Here is an 18044-nt window from a genome sequence, read left to right on the forward strand (position 1 = left end):
GGCGCCTGAGTTGGGGTCTAGTGGAGGTCACTGGAAAGCACCCTTGAAGGGGACACTGGAGTCCTGCCCTCCCTCCACTTCCTGGTTGCCTCACTGCTTGCGCACAGGCCCCCAGTCAGAGACAGACAGACATCCACGAACTTGGACCTCTGAGAGCCCGAGCCCACTTGCAGCCTTTTCTTTACTCCTCAGTGGGACTGACACCGATCCAGGCAGGCACTCCAGGGCCGCCTTGTCTTCGTTTTTAGTTGTTCATGTCAACCACACAAAGTGAACACACCTTTGACAGGAGAAATGGTAGTTTCCACTTGGAATCCAACAATAGGAAGAAAGAGTCCTGAGGCCACAACAGGGTTGAACCTTCTGGGGAGACTGAGAAGGCACCAAATCAGCCCCCTGCACATGAGGCTCCAGCCAAGACGCCACAGCGAGTTGGTTTAGTTTAGTTGATTACAGGTCGACACAGGTGCCAAGCACATACCAGGCTAAGACTGCCGTGAGGTGGTCGGCTCTCAGGGCAGACCCTGCAGTGATCTCTGGACCACGGTCACAATCACTCGCCAAGTAGCCAGGGTGACCCGACTGTTACTCGCTTCTTGCTGTAGTCTTTCACATACAGGTCTTAGTTTATGAAGTACCGCTTGTGTCATGGAACTCAAGCCTATGGCAAGAGCCGTCAAGGGTTCTTGTCTCCATTTCACCAAGGTCATGGTATGGAGACACTGGAATGGTATCCTTGCTTGAGTCACAGTACCAGCTACCATGCTGCCCATCAGATTCCCAACTTTCCCTAAAAGGGCCAGGGCCTGGCCTCAGGTGAAGTCCATGAGAGGAGCTGGGAGACCATGAGGCATCCCAGGGGTAGGCTGAACAATGACTGGGGAAAGCTCAGGGTTCGTGATCGTTTTTGTTGTTGGTTTGGAGAGGGTCTCACACAGCCCAGGCCGTCCTTGTACTTGCTATGATGCAGTCAGAAGCTTCTGGGCCTCTGTCCTCACCTCCCAAGTGCTGGACTACAGGCAGGTACCACACACAGGCAGGTACCACACCCTGCAAAGCCCCCAACTTCGTTAAGTCCACAGGGACCTAGCTGCCGTCATCTTTACTTGTAAACTTTCTCAGTCCCGTTAAGTTCTGGCCACTCCTGTTCTGGGCACATTGCTGGGATTGGTGGTATGAGCCTGGCACTGTTACCACATCCAGAGAAAGCTACTCTGGAGTACCGCCCCAGGAATGTAAGGGATCTGGCCAGGCTCGCAGTGTTCCTCCAGAGTCCTCCAGCTGTGTTCCACCAGGGCTAGCTAATAAGCTTCTTCCTCGTGTAGGTTCTGAAAGGCCGTTTCCGGGAGAAGGCTTGCCTGAAAGGAGACTCTTCGGTAGTGGAGGGGAACACATCCATATCCTCATCTGGGGAAAAGCAGAGATCAGTGAGGCCTGCTCTAACCACAGAGGGTCTCACAAGAGTGGACTCAGGTGTGTCACCTACCCTTGTTATAAGGGATATGTGCAGACAGCGACAAGCCACTGGAAAGGCAAAGTACCCGAATGTGTGTCCACACACAAGGCTTTCTTTTGGGTCAGATTGGGGGGTTTATGTTACTTTGTGAGAAGAGAGCCACCCAAGTCCCATGCTGCTTATGTTTCTAACCAGTGTTCTGAGCAGCCAGACCCTGTGCTTTTACGTAAGGGCCAGAAGATGAGCAAAGCTAGGGCCTGATGGCAGAGGCCGACAGAACTTGTTCGTGGTGAACTAAAGGAAATGTGGACATGAACCCGATGTGAGGAAGTGGCTGACCCCGATCACTGTCACTTGTGCTACCCGGGCCATTCACTGCCCAAGACTACAGACCAGCAATGTCATGGCATGCACACCACTCCCATCGTCTGAATTAGTTTGATAAGATTTTGTAGAGGTTTCTCTTCAGATGCCTCAAGTTCTACCATGAAGCCTCTCTGGGAAGGGCACAGGACACTGCACTGTCAAAATCATCTTCCCACCCACAGTCTGCACTTCCAAGAGAACTCTGCAAATCACTCACAGGAGTGCTCAGCCCTGGTGAGCATCTGGGACCTGTAACAGGCAGATTACCTCTGGTGTCCTTGCTGTGAGAGGATGGTGTTTTTCCCTGGAACAGCAGTGGAGACTGGGTCAGGGCCTGCAGACCACTGGCAGAGAGGCAGCTCCGTACCATACAGCCAGAGGGTGGGGTGGAGCCTAAGGAGATGCCACAGGTAAGTGTAGGCCCACAAGACTCCAGGCTACCCACAGCTCCAAACACCTCCTCACCACTCTGCCCAAGAGAAGACACACCGCATGTTGGCTTGAAAAATAAACTCACCAGAAGCAAACACCTCGTCTTCCCCTACTGAGCAGAGTGGCGGTGCATTCCAAGGTGGAGACCACTCTCTATGCTTGCTGCCTTGGGGCTCTTCGCTGAGGGAATCACAGACCCTTTTGACATCATATTCAGCTTCTTCCTTGGCAGACAAGAGTCTCTTTCTGGAGCCTAATCCAAACTGTCCCCAGGAGAAGGCTTCCTCAGCCTTAGACACACTGTCTTTAGGAGGTGACTGGTCTGGCAATTGACACACCCCCTCTAGTTCAAAATCCTCCAAGACAAGAACCTTGGGGAGGCCACTTTCAAGGCCATGCTCCTTTCCCTCAGGCCCAGGCCCAGGCCCAGGCTCAGGCAGTGACAGAGGCCCAGGGAAGTCTGCACTGGCCTCGCCTCTGCCAGCAGGACCAGCACTGCAGTCCACGGCCCTCTTCCTTCGGGGCCAGTCTTTGATATTTTCAGGAGTGGTCTTCCCACTTTGCTTGGGAGACGGCGTCCAAGACACCCCAACATCTGCCTGAAATGGAGACGGGGTACTGGGTGGGCAGCGGGAGGGAGTACAAGACTGGCAGATGAAGGTTTGCCCCCCACTCTTACCAGGTGTGCTGTGTGAGGGCCGGAGGCAAGGGGGTGACAGATAGGTGTGCTCAACCCTACTGGAGGACTTGCTGGTCTTGGGCATGCCGAGAGCAGGGAGGGTGTCCTCCTCTCCTGGAGGGCTGTCCTTTCCGAGGGCCTCAGCTTCCAGAAGAGCTCCAGGGTCTACCTTTTTAATTCGGAGCTTGGGAAGGCCGGAAGCTTGCATCTCCAGCTCAACCTCATAGGTCTGAGGGCTGCCAGTGCCCTCCGGGGCCTGCATGCTCCCCGGCTGAGCAGCAGCAGCCTTGCCCTGCCTCCGGCCTGCCAGGCAGGGGTAGGACAGCAGCTCGGGGGAGCTGGACACAGAGGAAGGGACGGGTGGAGGAATCCCAGGGCCAGACCCAGAGCGAGGCTCAGCAGCAACAGTGGTCTCTGGCCCCTCACCGTCTTCCCCTGGCAAGATGCCACTCTTCCCCTCATGGCTCTCCAGGCTATGGAGTTGGGCTTCAGTCAGAGGAAGGTGCTCTGTGTCACTTGCGACGAGCAGAGGAGAAGATACCTGCCAGTCATTGCTGAGCCCAGTGCCCTGGTAGCCCTGCCCTTCAGAAGATTGGGATTGCGGTCCTCTAGAGCCTGTGATGGGCCCTGGGCTGGGAGCTGCTTCAAGCACTGGGGCAGCAAAGGGTCCCGGCTGGCACTCTGGGAAGTCTTGAGGGCTGGAGGTCTTTCTCCACAGTCTCCCAAGCTTAGATGGTGGAGAAGGGGGTATGGGGTGGGAGGTCATTCTCCGTGGGGTTCTAGGAGGAGTTGAGGGAACAGGGTAAGAGAAAGATGTAGCTGTGCTGGGTGATGTCCGGTGTGCTTTCCAACTTAGTTCTCCAGGAGGAGGGGAGGCTGACAAAGATTTCCTAAGCGGACGCCGGGAGACGTCACATCCAGGAGAGGTAAAGTGCTCCTTTGGAGAACAAGGTGAAGAAGTAATGGAGTCTGCTGGCCTCGTTGGGGTTTTGACAGCTCTCTCCTGAAGTTTCTGTGCAGGTTCCTGTGCCTGAGAGGCCCTGGGGAGAGGGAGCAGTTGGTGCTTCTGATGCTCAGGGGTGCCAGCAAGGGCCATCCGGGGAGGTGTTCTGAAGGAGTATCTTACAGGGCTTCGACACTGACTTTGGGAATTAGCAGTCAAGGGAGTTGGGGATGCTGGACAATAAGGGCTTTCTGGACTGGAATTCACACAGTCTGACAAGCATCGAGGTGGTTGGATGTCTGGTCTTCTGGGTGTTCTGGGCAGCTTTGTGAGGAGAGGAGAGGTCTCTTCGGCTGGGGAGGCTCTCTTTAGGGGAGTGACTTTTGATGCCAGTGGTGAGCTATAACCATGTGAGGAGGAGTCTTTTAAGGAGGCCTCAGAAATGGCCTGCTCAGCCAGAGTTATTTCTGTAGGGGAGTTTTGTAGTCTTTCTGGAGTGCATAGTGAGGTCTGTGCTGTACCAGGGAACCTTCTTGGTGTAGTTTTAGGAAAGCTTGGAGATTTTTGGTTACTCTTTTTGGGAGTCTGAAAAGAAAAAAAATGTTTATTTCAGAGCTTGAATATTATAATCTATATTCTCTAAAGACTGTCTTAGTAATCTCTAAGACCATTAGAAAACCAAAGAGGAGACTTAAAGTCGCCAAAAGAATGATCTTAAATCGGAAATTAGAAACAGTGACCCGTCTCCCTCTCCCAGACATTCCTGACTTTACTGGTGTGCTTTTCCTAGGACCAGGAGGTGGCAGGGCAGCAGAATAGACAAACACACGGGCATAGCAACAGTGATGTCTCAGAGAGGCCACGCCCAAACCAAACTTTCCTTCCTTCTTGTTAACAAAAACAAAAAACTCCACAAGGTGAGGCAGTCAAATACCCATCTTTCTATAACATGACTGGACTGTCTCAAGGGAAGCCCAGGCTAACTAGTTTCCATGTTCAGTGAGTTGGCAGGGACATGCAGAAAAGCACAGAGGAGGCTGTGTAGCCCAGCTGCGGGACAAGGAAGAAGGACTTAGGAAGCAGGTATTCAAGAATGGATGCCTGAGCCAACAGGATGGCTCAGTAGGTAAAGATGCTTTCCATACAAGCCTGGCAACCTAAGTTTGATCCCTGGATCCCTCGTAAAGGTAGGAACAAAGAACCAATTCCACAGAGCTCCCTCTGACCTTCATACATGTGCTATGGCATATGCACACCACTTTACACACACACACACACACACACACACACACACACACACACACACACACTAATAGAAAAAAAAGAATGGGTATCTGCAAGGGAAGGCAGAGACTGGAAAAGTGGGGCAGAGGGGACTTTATTTACAGAAAACAATATAAACAAAAGCAGAAATATGAACACCAGTAGCTTTCTAGGTAGGCTGAGCAGCAACAGCACCAAGTGGAGAGGGCTCAGGCTAGCCCATGGTGTACCCACGAGAACCCGCGAGACTGCCCTGGGGAGACTGGCCATGCTCATGTAGCTCTGTGGCATCCTCTAACAATGAAGCAGTTTCAGTGATTTTCAAACAAAATGATGATTTCTGAATGCCAAGGCTCTGCTTTAGGAAAATGTAGGGAACGTTGCTTTAGCAAGGCCAGATGGCAGATCTACCTTCCAGAAAGACCAGTTTGATCCAAATGGAGGCTGGCTAATAAAATATTCCAGGTGGAACTGACTGTGGAGGATGGAGGAGAGGTGGGTGAGCATAAATGTCTGCACTAAGACAGGCAGGACTTGGCTCAGTGGTTTCGTCCTGAGATACATGAAGAGCAACTGCCAGGTTTTGAACAGTGATGGGCAGTCAAATGGGACTGGATGGGAGAAGGTAGAACCTAGAAAAGCCTCTGAAGTGATCACACCATGGTAGACACAGCCAAAGGAGAAGCCAACAGCACCCCTATCTCCTCGCTGCCATGACCTCAGCCAAACCTGCTACTTTAAACTCCTATGTTCCAGTAACCGTTCATGCAGCTTAATCCAGCCACCAAGACTTTTCTGTTTATTTTGAGACAGGTTTCTTTACACAGCCCTGGTTGTCCTGGAACTCACTATGCAGACCAGATTAGCTTCAAACTCAGAGATCTGCTTGTCTCTGCCTCCCAAGTGCTGGTATTAAAGACACGTGCCAGCCCACCCCACCCATACCTTTTATTCTCTATAGAGCCCCAGTTTTCTTTTTTCTACTGGACACCTGCTTCTTTCAGCAATGTCTCTATATTCCCCAAGACAGTACCATTTTAAACTTGAAAGAAATTTTCTACCTGGTAAGCTGTAGATATCTCAGAATCCAGCATGCTTCTTGAGGACTTCCTAACTCCAGCTGAGCCCTTCTTGGAGGAGCCAGTTATCTCAGATAGTGCCCCAAAAAAGAGTGTTTTAGGAGACCGAATACCTTGGACTGGAAAATTTTCTCTTTGGTCTGCAAGTAAAAAAACAACATTTGATTCTTCCTCAAGACTTGCCCTCCCAATGTTTGTTCTGGGGGGTGGGGGGCCCATACAAGGTCTCTCTATGTAACACTCACTGTCCTAGAACTCACTCTGTAGCCCAGGCTGAACCTGAACTCACAGAGATCCGCCCGCCTCTGCCTCCCAGTGCTGGGTTAAAGGCGTGCGCCACCATGCCCGGTGCTTCCCACATTGTTAAACAAGAAAGACAACGTTTCAGAGCAGTTGGGGTGCAAAATCCCAGCTGACAATGTGCATAACCGCAATGATTGCTGCCTTCCTGGATTAAAGAAAAGATTTTACTTATTTTTATTTTATCGTGTGTATAGGGTTTTGCCTATATAAGTGTGCACCAGGTGTGTGCAGTGCCTAAGGCAGCCAGAGAGGGCACTGGATCCTCTGGAACTAGAGTTACAGTTGTTAGCCACATGTGGATACTGGGAACCCCCTCCTCTGTAAGAGCAGCCGGTGTTCTTAACCACTAAGCTATCTCTCTAGGCCCTGTCTTCCTGGATTTTAACCTTATTTTAGGAAATGGAAGCAACGGAAATAACTTACCTTAAGTATTAATATATTGTAAAACATATCTATTAGCCAAGGTAAAAACGGATAACACAATGAACAGACAAACTGATACTGCCTGCCCTCTACCTGGACAACTGTGTGTAGGAGTGAATGAGTTACCTAAACAGCAGTGTGGACGGCCAGCTGTAGGAATCCAAGGGAGGAATGGTTACAGGCCAAGGACCGTTGTCTAGCCATCACCTTAGTTATTTCTCAAACATTGAGAAAATGTCAAATTGTATGCTTCCTTCCCCCAAAACATTCACTTGACAGATGTGCCCGCATTACCTGACTTCTGCTGGAACGAGTGGATTCTTTGCACACTTCGAGACTTTGGCTGAGACACAGAATAGAAGGAACCAGAATCTGTTCTGCTAAACGACAACTGTTTGATTCGAGGACTTCGTCTCAAACCTATTTCTGCAAAACCAGAAGCAGAGCTGGTAAACAGGAGGGGTTTCAGACTTAGCATCTCCCATAGTCTGCGCAGGCATCATTCTGTGACACCATCTGAAATGTCTCTGAAAAAATGTACAAGAGACTGAGACACATGGTCCCACCAAGGTAGGAGAAAACACTGACCCATGAGCTTATTCCTTTACAAGTCCCATAAATTGTCACCTCTAAGCATGACAGAAAGAACAAAAATATAAATAGTGTGACTTTTGCATAAAACAAAACCAAAAACTAGGTTTGTTTGTCTTTTGAGACAGAGTCTCTCTGTTATGTACCTCTGCTTGCCCTGGAACTCTCTATGTAGACTCTGTGAATGGCCTTGCACTCACAGAGATCCACCTGCCTCTGCCTACAGAGCGGTGGAGCTGGGATTAAAGGCTTGCACCACCATGCCCAGCTTAACTAGGTTTTCTATATGTACAAAACATATTTTTTTGTCTAGGAAGAATACACACTAAAATATGTTAAAAGTATTTCTGAGTGATGGAATTATTAAGCCATTTTTCTGCCACAAACATGAGTTAATCAAACAATTTAAGAAAAGTCTTTGAGCCTGGCAGTGGTGGCCCACACCTTTAATCCCAGCACTTGAGAGGCAGAAGAGGCATGTGAGTTTGAGGCCAGCCTGGTCTACAAAGCAAGTTCCAGGACAGCCAGGGCTACACAGAGAAACCCTGTGTAGCAAAAAAATGAAAACAAAACAAAACAACAAACAAACTACCCCAAACAAAACAAAAACAAAAGAAAAGAAAGCAGATTTTGAACACTGAATACTGCCCTTATTAAGACACACTTTAAATAAGTCATAGCACTTCATGTAACATGGAAGTTGAATCCTCACACCAAGACCTACTTCTATTATGTAAAATTATTTCTTCCCCAGAAATTGAGTACATTTTCTGTAAAGTAACATTCACATATGTGTATGCTGGATCCAGAGCCACCCCGATTTCCGGAAGCTATGTGAAGATATGCTGAGTGGAAACTACCGGAAGCTTTTGTAGAAGCTAGACAGAATGCAAAAAGAGTAGCTAGCAAGCTCACCATCCTGCTTTTCAGGAGACTCTTCAACTACGTGAATGTCAGGACCAGGATCAGAAGACCTGGAAGAGCAACAGCACAGTCGACAGCATTCATGATTTACCCAGTAAAACCAGGGTGGGCAAGCTGCTCAGGAAGGGGCTGGTGCCAAGCCCAGCAACCTGTGTTCTATCCCCAGGACTACACGGTGGAAGGACAGACCAACTCTAAAAAAACAACTGTCCTCAACCTCCACATGCACTCTGTCATGCAAGTACACACACACACACACACACACACACAGACAATTAAAGTAGAATGCAACAACAAAAACATATTAAAGACAGAGAAAACACTCAACAAAGTTACAAAAGTCTTGGAGTTTAACAATATTAGTATTGGTAAGCACTCTCATTCACAATTATTATCCCTGTGAGAGCTGAGGATTGAAGCATGAATCTTGCATAAGCTAATATACACCACCATCAGCTACACTCTCTCTATTATATATAATTATTATTGTGGAGAATGAAATGGCTAGAATCTTTTAAGATATTAAAAAATATATATGTCTGTCTGTTTATGCACGTGTGCATTGTCCACGGAGACTGGAGTTGTTGGATTCCCCGGAGCTGGAGTTACAGATTGTTGCTGGGAACTGGGAATTGAAGTTAGTTCCTCTGTAACAGACTATGTACTCTTAACCACTGAGACATCTCCCAGCCCCTAGGATGCTTTTACTGTATTTTGATAATGTCAAAATTAGCTTTAAAATAGAAGAGTTTTTATTCCATCAATGTATTAAAAAAAAGTACAGAGGGGTTGGGGATTTAGCTCAGTGGTAGAGCAAGACCCTGGGTTCAGTCCTCAGCTCTGGGGAATAAAAAAAAGTTCAGCTAAACACTGTATAGTCACAGTAAAGAGTAGGCATGCTTATGAAGAGCTTTAGTGCCTGTCAGCTTGTCGAGGACATCATTCTCACTTCTCACAATCACCCTGCAACTTTCACAAGTGTGAGAATCTGTACAATGTCCAGGCAGATTTGTGACAATATGTAGTAGATGCATTTTCCCCCTGTTCTTAATGAGATGTGGAGAGAAAGACAGTCAACTGGGGACCTGAAAAAGGAGGGGCAGTGAGCTCCCTGGGTTTTATTTCTGCTGCTCATATCTCAGACTGGGTGCTAGAGAAGCTGACAACAGATACCAAAAGGCTGAGACAAAATCTACTCCCGAGAGAGAGCTCCTCTCTTCTGGAAAGGGGCAGTAATTACCCTAGTTCAACTAGTGACTACAGAGAAGAACAAGCCCCAGCTGTACCTGTCAGCACAGGCTAACTCGGATCTCCAGGCTTGCCTGGCAGGAAAAAGGACCCACCTTTCCCATGTCAATAGGTGAATGCAGAAGATCCATTTAATGGAATACTACTTAGTAATAAAAAGGGATGAACTGATACAAGCAATGTGCACAGATCTCAAAATAGTTTACCCAGCAAAAGAGGCCAGAGTAGAATCATGTAGATTGTTCTACTGTCAGCAAAGTATAAGCAATAGGGTTAAGAATTAGCCAAGAAAGTCAAGAGAAGGCAAAGAGCTGCCTATGAGATGGTGCTGAAGGTGGCGTGGGTGTATGAAGGGTCTGGACTGGGCTGTCACTCACCTGCCCTTGATCTGTCTGTGGAGCAGCCGCCTGGAGATTTGCTTATGGACTGGGGTTTCAGCCACACTCTTCGTCAGCAGTTTGTGATAACCTAAGATGCAAAAACAGTGTCAGCTATAAATCTCACTTAACCCTCTCCAGCAGCAGCAATTGAAAGGGAGCATTCTGAACTTACATGTGGCTTATTACCTAGCTAGAGAGGATGCTAAACTCTGAGCTAGATCCTATACTTTCAGGGCTCAACAGAATAGAGCAGTGCATCAGCACTGATTAAAAATGACACAAGCCGGCCTGATACAGACCTTTGGCCCCAGCCCTCAGGAGCCAGAGGCAGGTGGATCTCTTGTGAGTTTGAGGCCAGCCTGGTCTGCATAGCAAGGTCCAGGCTGGCCAAGGACACAACAGTGAGACTCTATTTCAAAAAAGAGAGGGGAAAAAAAAAGAAGACACAGGCCAACGTAAGATTCAAATCCTGTGGGATAGCTGCAGACATTGGGTCAGTACAGCCCTCTCAAACAGCAGTGGCTTTCTTCCACAGCATCCATCAATAGATTGATTTTTATTTGTTAAATTTTAAGTGCGTGCGTGCGTGCGTGCGTGCGTGTGCGTGTGCGTGAGTGTGAGTGCAGTTGCTGGTGGCAGCCAGAGGCATCAGCTCTCTGTGGAGCTGGGGTTAAAGGTGATAGTAAGCCACTCAACACGGATGTAGGTCCTCTGGAAAAGCAGGAAATGCTGGCTATAAACCACTGAGCCATCTCTCTAGCCCTCTCTCAGTGGATTAAAGGGAAAGGTATAGCTTTTCCCAATCCCTTTTCAATCCAGACATTTATGAAAATCTTTGGTAAGTCATTGCCTGAACACAAATAAAAGACAGAAACTTCAGTTTTACACATAATAAGAAATGTTTTACATTACAATTTGTTGAATAGCTAGTTCGTAACAACAACAAAAATTAAAAGGTGTACAAAGAAACAGTAAAGGCCCAATCACAGGAAACAAGAATTTGGCAGAAACCACCCCTAAAGTAGTCTAGACCCTGGAGTCTTCAATGCACTCAATGAGTTTATGAACCCACAGGTTACAAAAATTAAGGAAACCAGGAAATAATACATAAGTAACATAAAATTATCAGCAAGCAATAGAGAGTATCAGAAGGAATTCTGCAGCTAAAAAGTACAGCTGGGGATCTAGCTCAATTGGAAGAGTTTCTATCTAGTACACAGGAGGCCCTGGACTCAGTGCGTGTACCACCACTGAATACCACCAGACAAAACCAGGCACAGCGGCACAGCAATCCAATTCCAGTGCTCTAGAGGGAGAAACAGGAGCAACAGAACTGATACAAAGAGAGAAATTAAAAAATCGGAGAGAGAGGGAAGGAGAGAGATCAATACAGGAGAGGGGGGAGGAGGGATAAATAACATTAAGGATGATTGAAAAAGCCACAGAAATCATAATATTTTATATTTACTTAAAATTATATAAAATATTAGTGTATGTGCATACATATGCATATATATGAAGTTGTGCCACTTAGACAGATACTTTGGACATAGGACTTAGAACTGACCCCAAAGCCTCCACTCTGAGGACTCGATTTTTATCACACTCGAGTTGCCATGGAAGCTACCAAAGGAGGGAGGTAATCAATGGTCCTATCCAGCTGTGACCAGCCTGGCCGGGCGGTGGTGGCACACGCTTTTAATCCCAGCACGTGGGAAGCAGAGGCAGGTGGATCTCTTTGAGTTCGAGGCCAGCCTGGGCTATGGAGTAAATTCTAGGAAAGGTGCCAAAGCTACACAGAGAAACCAAAACAAAACAAAACAAAACAAAAACAAAAAAACAAAAAACAAACAAACAAACAAAAACGAAAACAGTGAACAGCCTGGCAAAATATCCCTAAAGATGCAATAGCAGCACCTATCTTGGCAGTAACCAAGAGCTCTCTAATTAGACACCAGTCCCAGTCAACAGAAGGGCACTCATGCTTGGTAACAGAAACCTGGCCAATTATCTAGGGCTAGTGTGATCATGGGTCTCAGAGGAGAGGCTACTATTTTACAAACCAGTATAATTCCTACCTGCATTCCAAACATCTGTCTTGATACCCACAGCTAAGTATAGCACTCATCTCTTATCAAAGAGGCATCTCTTCACGCTAATGAAGACCAATACAGAAAGCCACAGCTGGCCAAAATGCTGAGAGCAACTGATAGCGGGGTACTCTGCCCAAATCAGTGTATCTGCAACACAAATCCCATACCTAAGGCTTGGGGAAAGTCACTAAAGAGGGGGTAGGAAGATAAATAAGATACTTCAACATGTGTGACTAAAGGAAACCTGAACAGTGGCATCAACAGACACGTTAACATAATCTCACAGGCCTTTGTCTAGGCCTAGACAAAGAACTACGGCAATGATGACTGCCGAGAGGGAGAGTTGAGTCTACCCCAAGGAGCTGCCCCGGAGTTGATTATCTAATACCAAGTGTTGGGCACTAAAATAAACTCTTATATAAACAAACAACACTAAAGGGACCCAGCAAGCTGTATCTATATATTTATGTGAATATATATTTATATATCCATTCATACTTACATACATACATATAATGTATAATAAAAAAGGAGACATGAATCTGAAAGGGAGTGGGGGGGGGAAACATGGGAGGAGCTGGAGGGAAGAAAGGGAGGAGAAAAATGATGTACGCCTTTAATCCCAGCACTCGGGAGGCAGAGGCAGGCGGATCTCTGTGAGTTCGAGGCCAGCCTGGGCTACCAAGTGAGTTCCAGGAAAGGCGCAAAGCTACACAGAGAAACCCTGTCTCGAAAAACCAAACAACAACAAAACAACAACAACAACAAAACACAAAAATACAGATGCAACAGGAAACTGTAAGGGATTCAACCACATGTCTTAGCAGGCAGAATAATCAGTGACTGAAAAAGAAGGCATCCAAAATTAAACAGCCTGACCAGAAAAAAGAAAGAAAAAATTAAGAAAGCCTGAGGCACCTGTGTACGCTGTACCATCATGGATATCACCATATGCATCATGGGATTTCTAGATAGTGAAAAGACAAAGGTGCAGAAAACCTTTCTGAAGAAAAAATTTTAAAAACGCCCTCAATCAGATGAAAGACACGAACCTAACCGCTCAAGTTTAATGGACTCCAAGGATGAACCCAAAGAGATCCATATGAGACATCTTATTGCCCACACCCTACAGAACAAAACCAACAACCAAAACTTTAAAAAAAAGAAAAAGAAAAAACAAGAAACTAAAACCAAAGTGGTGGGAAAGAACATGAGGCTAGAAAGTCAATGAAGCAAAGTCTAAGTTTCTTCAAAAGATCAGTAAAAGTAGCAAACTTTTAGCTAAAGTCATCAAGAAAAAGGCAGGAAGACTCAGATTGCCGATTTGGAATAAAAATGGAACAATGCCACCACAAATTTGTTACAAGCTTTTCCTGAGGTTACCTTGAAACGTGCTGCTTTTGGTCTTCTTGAAGTTGTCCTGTCTGTGGTGCTGACCGTCCAAGGCTGACACAGAATGGCTTCGAGGCAGTCCCCGCTTTAGCCCCCTCTTTGAAGGAGAAAGCATTTCCTGGTTGAAGAGATTTCTTCGGACTTTTGTCACTTCTAAAAGCATTGAGGGAAAAGGGAGACAGGAGATAAAAGGCATTATGTGGGTCAACTAACTGAGGATGCCAGATCCAAACACAGAGCTGCTTAAGGAAGCCACTCTGAAACCTTATGTATTAAAATGATTCCCCTGGATAGCATACTTCTGGGGAAACCCCAAAACTACTGACCTTACAGGTTCCAAAAGTCTTATACAGAATTCTGAATGAGGTAGAGGCCCAGTACCCTTCTTTTGCTCATGGACATAGTTATCTCAGCCTCATCTGTTCGAGGTAATCCATTCCTCAGCGTACTGTCTAGAATTATCAACTGAGATAATACATGCTAGAGTGTTTATTTTTAATTGCTGGGTAGAATTCAACAGGGAAGCCATCATCTAATCTTCGACATTTCTTTGTGGGAAGTATTTAATAATGAATTTAGTTTAAAAGATTTTATTTATTTATTTATTTATTTATTTATTTATTTATTTATTTATTTATTTATTTATTATACGTAGTGTTCTGTCTGCATCTATGTCTGCAGGCCAGAAGAGGGCACCAGATCTCAGTACAGATGGTTGTGAGCCACCATGTGGTTGCTGGGAATTGAACTCAGGACCTCTAGAAGAACAGCCAGTGCTCTTAACCTCTGAGCCATCTCTCCAGTCTGAATTTAGTATTTTTACTTATAGATATAGTAAGTGTTTCTATTTGTTAGCACTAGGGAATAGAGGCAGACAGATCTCTGTGGCTCCAGGGTCAGGCTGGTCTACATATCAAGTGCCAGGCAGTCAGAACTATATAGTGAGAGTCTGTCTTAGAACAAAAACACAAACAAAAAAACACATTAACTTGAGAGAAATAGTCTTCCGCAGGAATGAGCCCCTAATTAGTTATCTAATACCAAGTGGTCAGTCCTGAAATCATACACACATGAGCAACTCTAAACAGATGGAGCAGTTTGTGTGTTTATATGTTTAGGTTTGTGCTGCACATACATTTATGGAACAATAGCAAAGGACCATGGAGTGCACTTTGACCAACATGTTTAAACTCCTTTTGTCTAAACAGTTCCACTGCCTCTCTCTCTTTCTCTTTCTTTTCTTTTTTCTAATTTTGAATTCCATGATGATGACATTTTAAAATATTTTAGGTCAGTAATTTGCATGATGCAATATTTTAATTTAAGGCTATATGAACTATCTTATTCCCAAACAAAGGAATCCCAAGACAAGGAATTTGGATGTATTTTTTTAACCAGTGTTGGTAAGGAGCTGTAACTTACATTAAATACATCCAATCAAAATAAATGTGTCAATCCAGTGAATAGGTGTTGAAAAACCCACACACACACACCTTGAACCGTGTCTTTCCTTGGGAGAGTTGGCTGTGCAGGAGCAAGGTGAGAGTTCTCCTGGAAATGAGAAATGAAGAAGATCAACACAGGCATTCATTCAAGATAAAAAGTAAGAGCTCTACCTGAAACTTGCAATTCAGAGAGATCTATAGCAGAAATAGTAAAATGCACTAATGTACATCCTTGCTACAGAGTAGTAATCCAAAATAAGAAGCATTGTGAACACACATGAAGATTGAAACAGTGAAGTCACACACCCAACCAATGAGGAATTGAGAGCACATGGGAGACTAGTATATACCACCATAGAGATATGTGATGGGGGAGGGCTTTTAAATTCAGCATAGTCAGTATGGTAGCTTAAATCTTTGTTTCTTTAAAAACAAGAGTCTCTATGCAGTTCAGTCTAGCTACATAACAATACTCATGCTTCAGCGTCTTACATCAGGTTTACAGGGATGTGCACATGCTCAGCTAGAATGAAATTATGATTTTTTAATTAGTAATTTATTTTTATATGCATTGGTGTGAAGGTGTCAGATCACCTGGAACTGGGGTTACAGACAGTTGTGAGCTGCCATGTGGGTGCTGGGAATTGAACCCGGGTCCTCTGGAAGACCAGCCAGTGCTCTTAACCACTGAGCCATCTCTCCAGCCCATGGATGAAATTATTTTTAAGGTTCATGTATATGTGGGTAACAAACATAAACTGTTGATATCTGTTTTAGGTATATACGGAAAAGGGTCTAGGATTATAAACAATAGACTATAACTGGTATTACAATTTTTGGAGAATGGATAGAGAAAAGATACTTTTTAATGATGACCATGAACACCTTCTGTAACCTAAAAAGGGGAAAGCCATACAGATTAGGACACTGGACTCTTACAGCACCTCTGCATCAAACCTCTATTGGCTTGTGACTCTAGTAAAGGAGTCAAGACTCTAAATTCCAGACGCATCTAAAAAAGGGAATCCTTTTTCAAGATTTTTCCATTTGTTATTTCTTTCTTTTTAAATACTTTACTTTGTGTGTATGAGAGTTTTGTCTGCCTATTTGTATGTGTGCTATGTACATGCCACAGAGGTCCAAAAAGGGCTCTGATCCTCTGGAACTGGAACAATGCATGGCTCTGTCTGGATTCTAGATCAGGGTATCTGATGTCCTATTCTGGCCTCTATGGGCACTAGGCATTCACATGATACATTTACATACACACAAGGCAAAATATTTACATAATAAAACTAAATTTAAAAAAATCTTTAAAGCAGAAAAATGAGGGGGAAAAGGGAAAACTAAGACTGTATCAAGGAGGTATTAGAGTGAGGTCAAAAACTTTTTCCCCAAGCTTTCTAATCTCTAGGAATTATTATATGCAAAGGAATGAATATTCACTAATGTGATGTATATACATAATTAACGTATGCTACACTTTATTACAAATTCACTGCTTCCTAACTTAACTATATTGATCTTTCAAAAAACTCAAATTTCTTATATAGAAACTTAATATCTGATCCTTCAGTTCAACACCTATCACTATCTTGGTACCAACTGGCACGAAATACATTCTTTAATCAGTATCAAATCCTGATCTCCATAAGTTTGCTCTGGTGTTCTTTGTTGTTGCTTATTTTAGGAAACAGTCACACTCTGTAATGTTGGCTGTCCTGGAACTCACTATGTAGGCCAGACCAGCCTTGAACTTTAGACCCACCTGAGTGCTGAGTCTAAAGGTGCGAGCCACCGTGCCCAGCCATGGCTGTCTTGAACAGTCTATAGTGATAACAGAGCTCTCCCGGCTTCTGTCCATCCACTTTTAGATTTCCTGCCCTTCAGTTATGACTGCAAGACCTGTGGGACCGGGATCTTCTCCACAGGAGAGGTGTGGGAAGAAAGTGAATACTGCTTACTTCTAAAAGAAACCCTGCCTCCTATGCAAACGGCAGTTTAGAAATGAACAGCCACTACTGTAGAGGTGCTTCTGAAGCAAGTTCTCACCGACTTGCCTCTCCTCAAACAGTTCCACAGCATCACTGCACCTTATTCCTCCTTCCTTCCTCAGCAGGATGGTAAGCCCACCCACCTAGTAAGCAGGTCACACTAGGTACACTGCTTTGTTTCCCTGAAAGCCTTACTATGCTGCCACAGAAAAACCAGTTCCCACCAGGCTTCATGACAGTGGCCATCTCCCTCCCTCCCCCAACTGCTATTGAAATGAAATGTAACATACTGAAAAAGACTTTTCTGGGAGATAATCAAACACCTATTACTATCATTATTTTTCAATGACATTTTCACTGTTTCCTAAATTTTGCTATGTAAAGACTTTGAATTTATTCTTGCCTAATTTTTTTATTCTTGTCTAACATTTTTTTAAGATTTGTTTATCTATTTAGTCATTCATTCGTTCATTCATTCATTCATTCTTAAGTTTTTTGAGACAGGGTTTCTCTGTATAACAGCCTTGGATGTCCTGGAACTAGCTGTCCTGTAGACCAGGCTAGCTTCGAACTCAGACATCCACCTACCTCAACCTCCTGAATGTTATGATTAAAGTCGTGCACTACCATGCCTGGCTAAGACCTATTTTTATTATTTTTCAGTTATGTGCAGGTATCCTTGGAGTTTTAAGGCACAGGGTGCCCTGGTGCTGGTGAGCCTCTCCAGTGTGGGTTGGAAAAAACCAAACGAGTCCTCTGGAAGAGAAGCAAGGGCTCTAACTGAGCCAGCTCTCCAGCCCCAACTCCTATAACTACCATCGTCTTCATGTTTGTTCACAGAATGTGCACACGCGGAAGCCAAACAACAACTCTGGGTGTCCTTCCTTAGGAACTAACTCCATTTTTGTCACAAAGATAGGGTCTTGACCGGCCTGAAACTTGCCAAGTAGCCTAGCCTAGCTGTCTAGCAGACCCAGGGATCTGTGTCTCTGCCTCCCCAGTGGTGGATCACAAGTATGTGCCACCATTTTAT

The 18044-nt window shown here is 45.2% G+C and overlaps 1 protein-coding gene across 1 annotated transcript in view; it reads right to left on the minus strand.

Moving 5' to 3' along the window:
* Nucleotides 1-20: 20 nt before the first annotated feature.
* Ticrr (TOPBP1 interacting checkpoint and replication regulator) overlaps nucleotides 21-18044 on the minus strand; it is a 43961-nt gene continuing 25937 nt past the window's right edge. Inside the window, exons 14-22 of the mRNA XM_028873723.2 lie at nucleotides 15066-15123; nucleotides 13564-13725; nucleotides 10085-10175; nucleotides 8451-8509; nucleotides 7239-7370; nucleotides 6201-6358; nucleotides 2340-4461; nucleotides 2090-2215; nucleotides 21-1407 (exon numbers count right to left, since the gene is read on the minus strand). Of these exons, the coding sequence (XP_028729556.1) occupies nucleotides 1298-1407; nucleotides 2090-2215; nucleotides 2340-4461; nucleotides 6201-6358; nucleotides 7239-7370; nucleotides 8451-8509; nucleotides 10085-10175; nucleotides 13564-13725; nucleotides 15066-15123 (3018 nt within the window). The 3' untranslated portion in view covers nucleotides 21-1297. The remainder of the gene's footprint in view (nucleotides 1408-2089; nucleotides 2216-2339; nucleotides 4462-6200; nucleotides 6359-7238; nucleotides 7371-8450; nucleotides 8510-10084; nucleotides 10176-13563; nucleotides 13726-15065; nucleotides 15124-18044) is intronic.

This window comes from Peromyscus leucopus, chromosome 1, assembly GCF_004664715.2.
Source record: "Peromyscus leucopus breed LL Stock chromosome 1, UCI_PerLeu_2.1, whole genome shotgun sequence".
In the NCBI taxonomy this organism is placed as follows: domain Eukaryota; kingdom Metazoa; phylum Chordata; class Mammalia; order Rodentia; family Cricetidae; genus Peromyscus; species Peromyscus leucopus.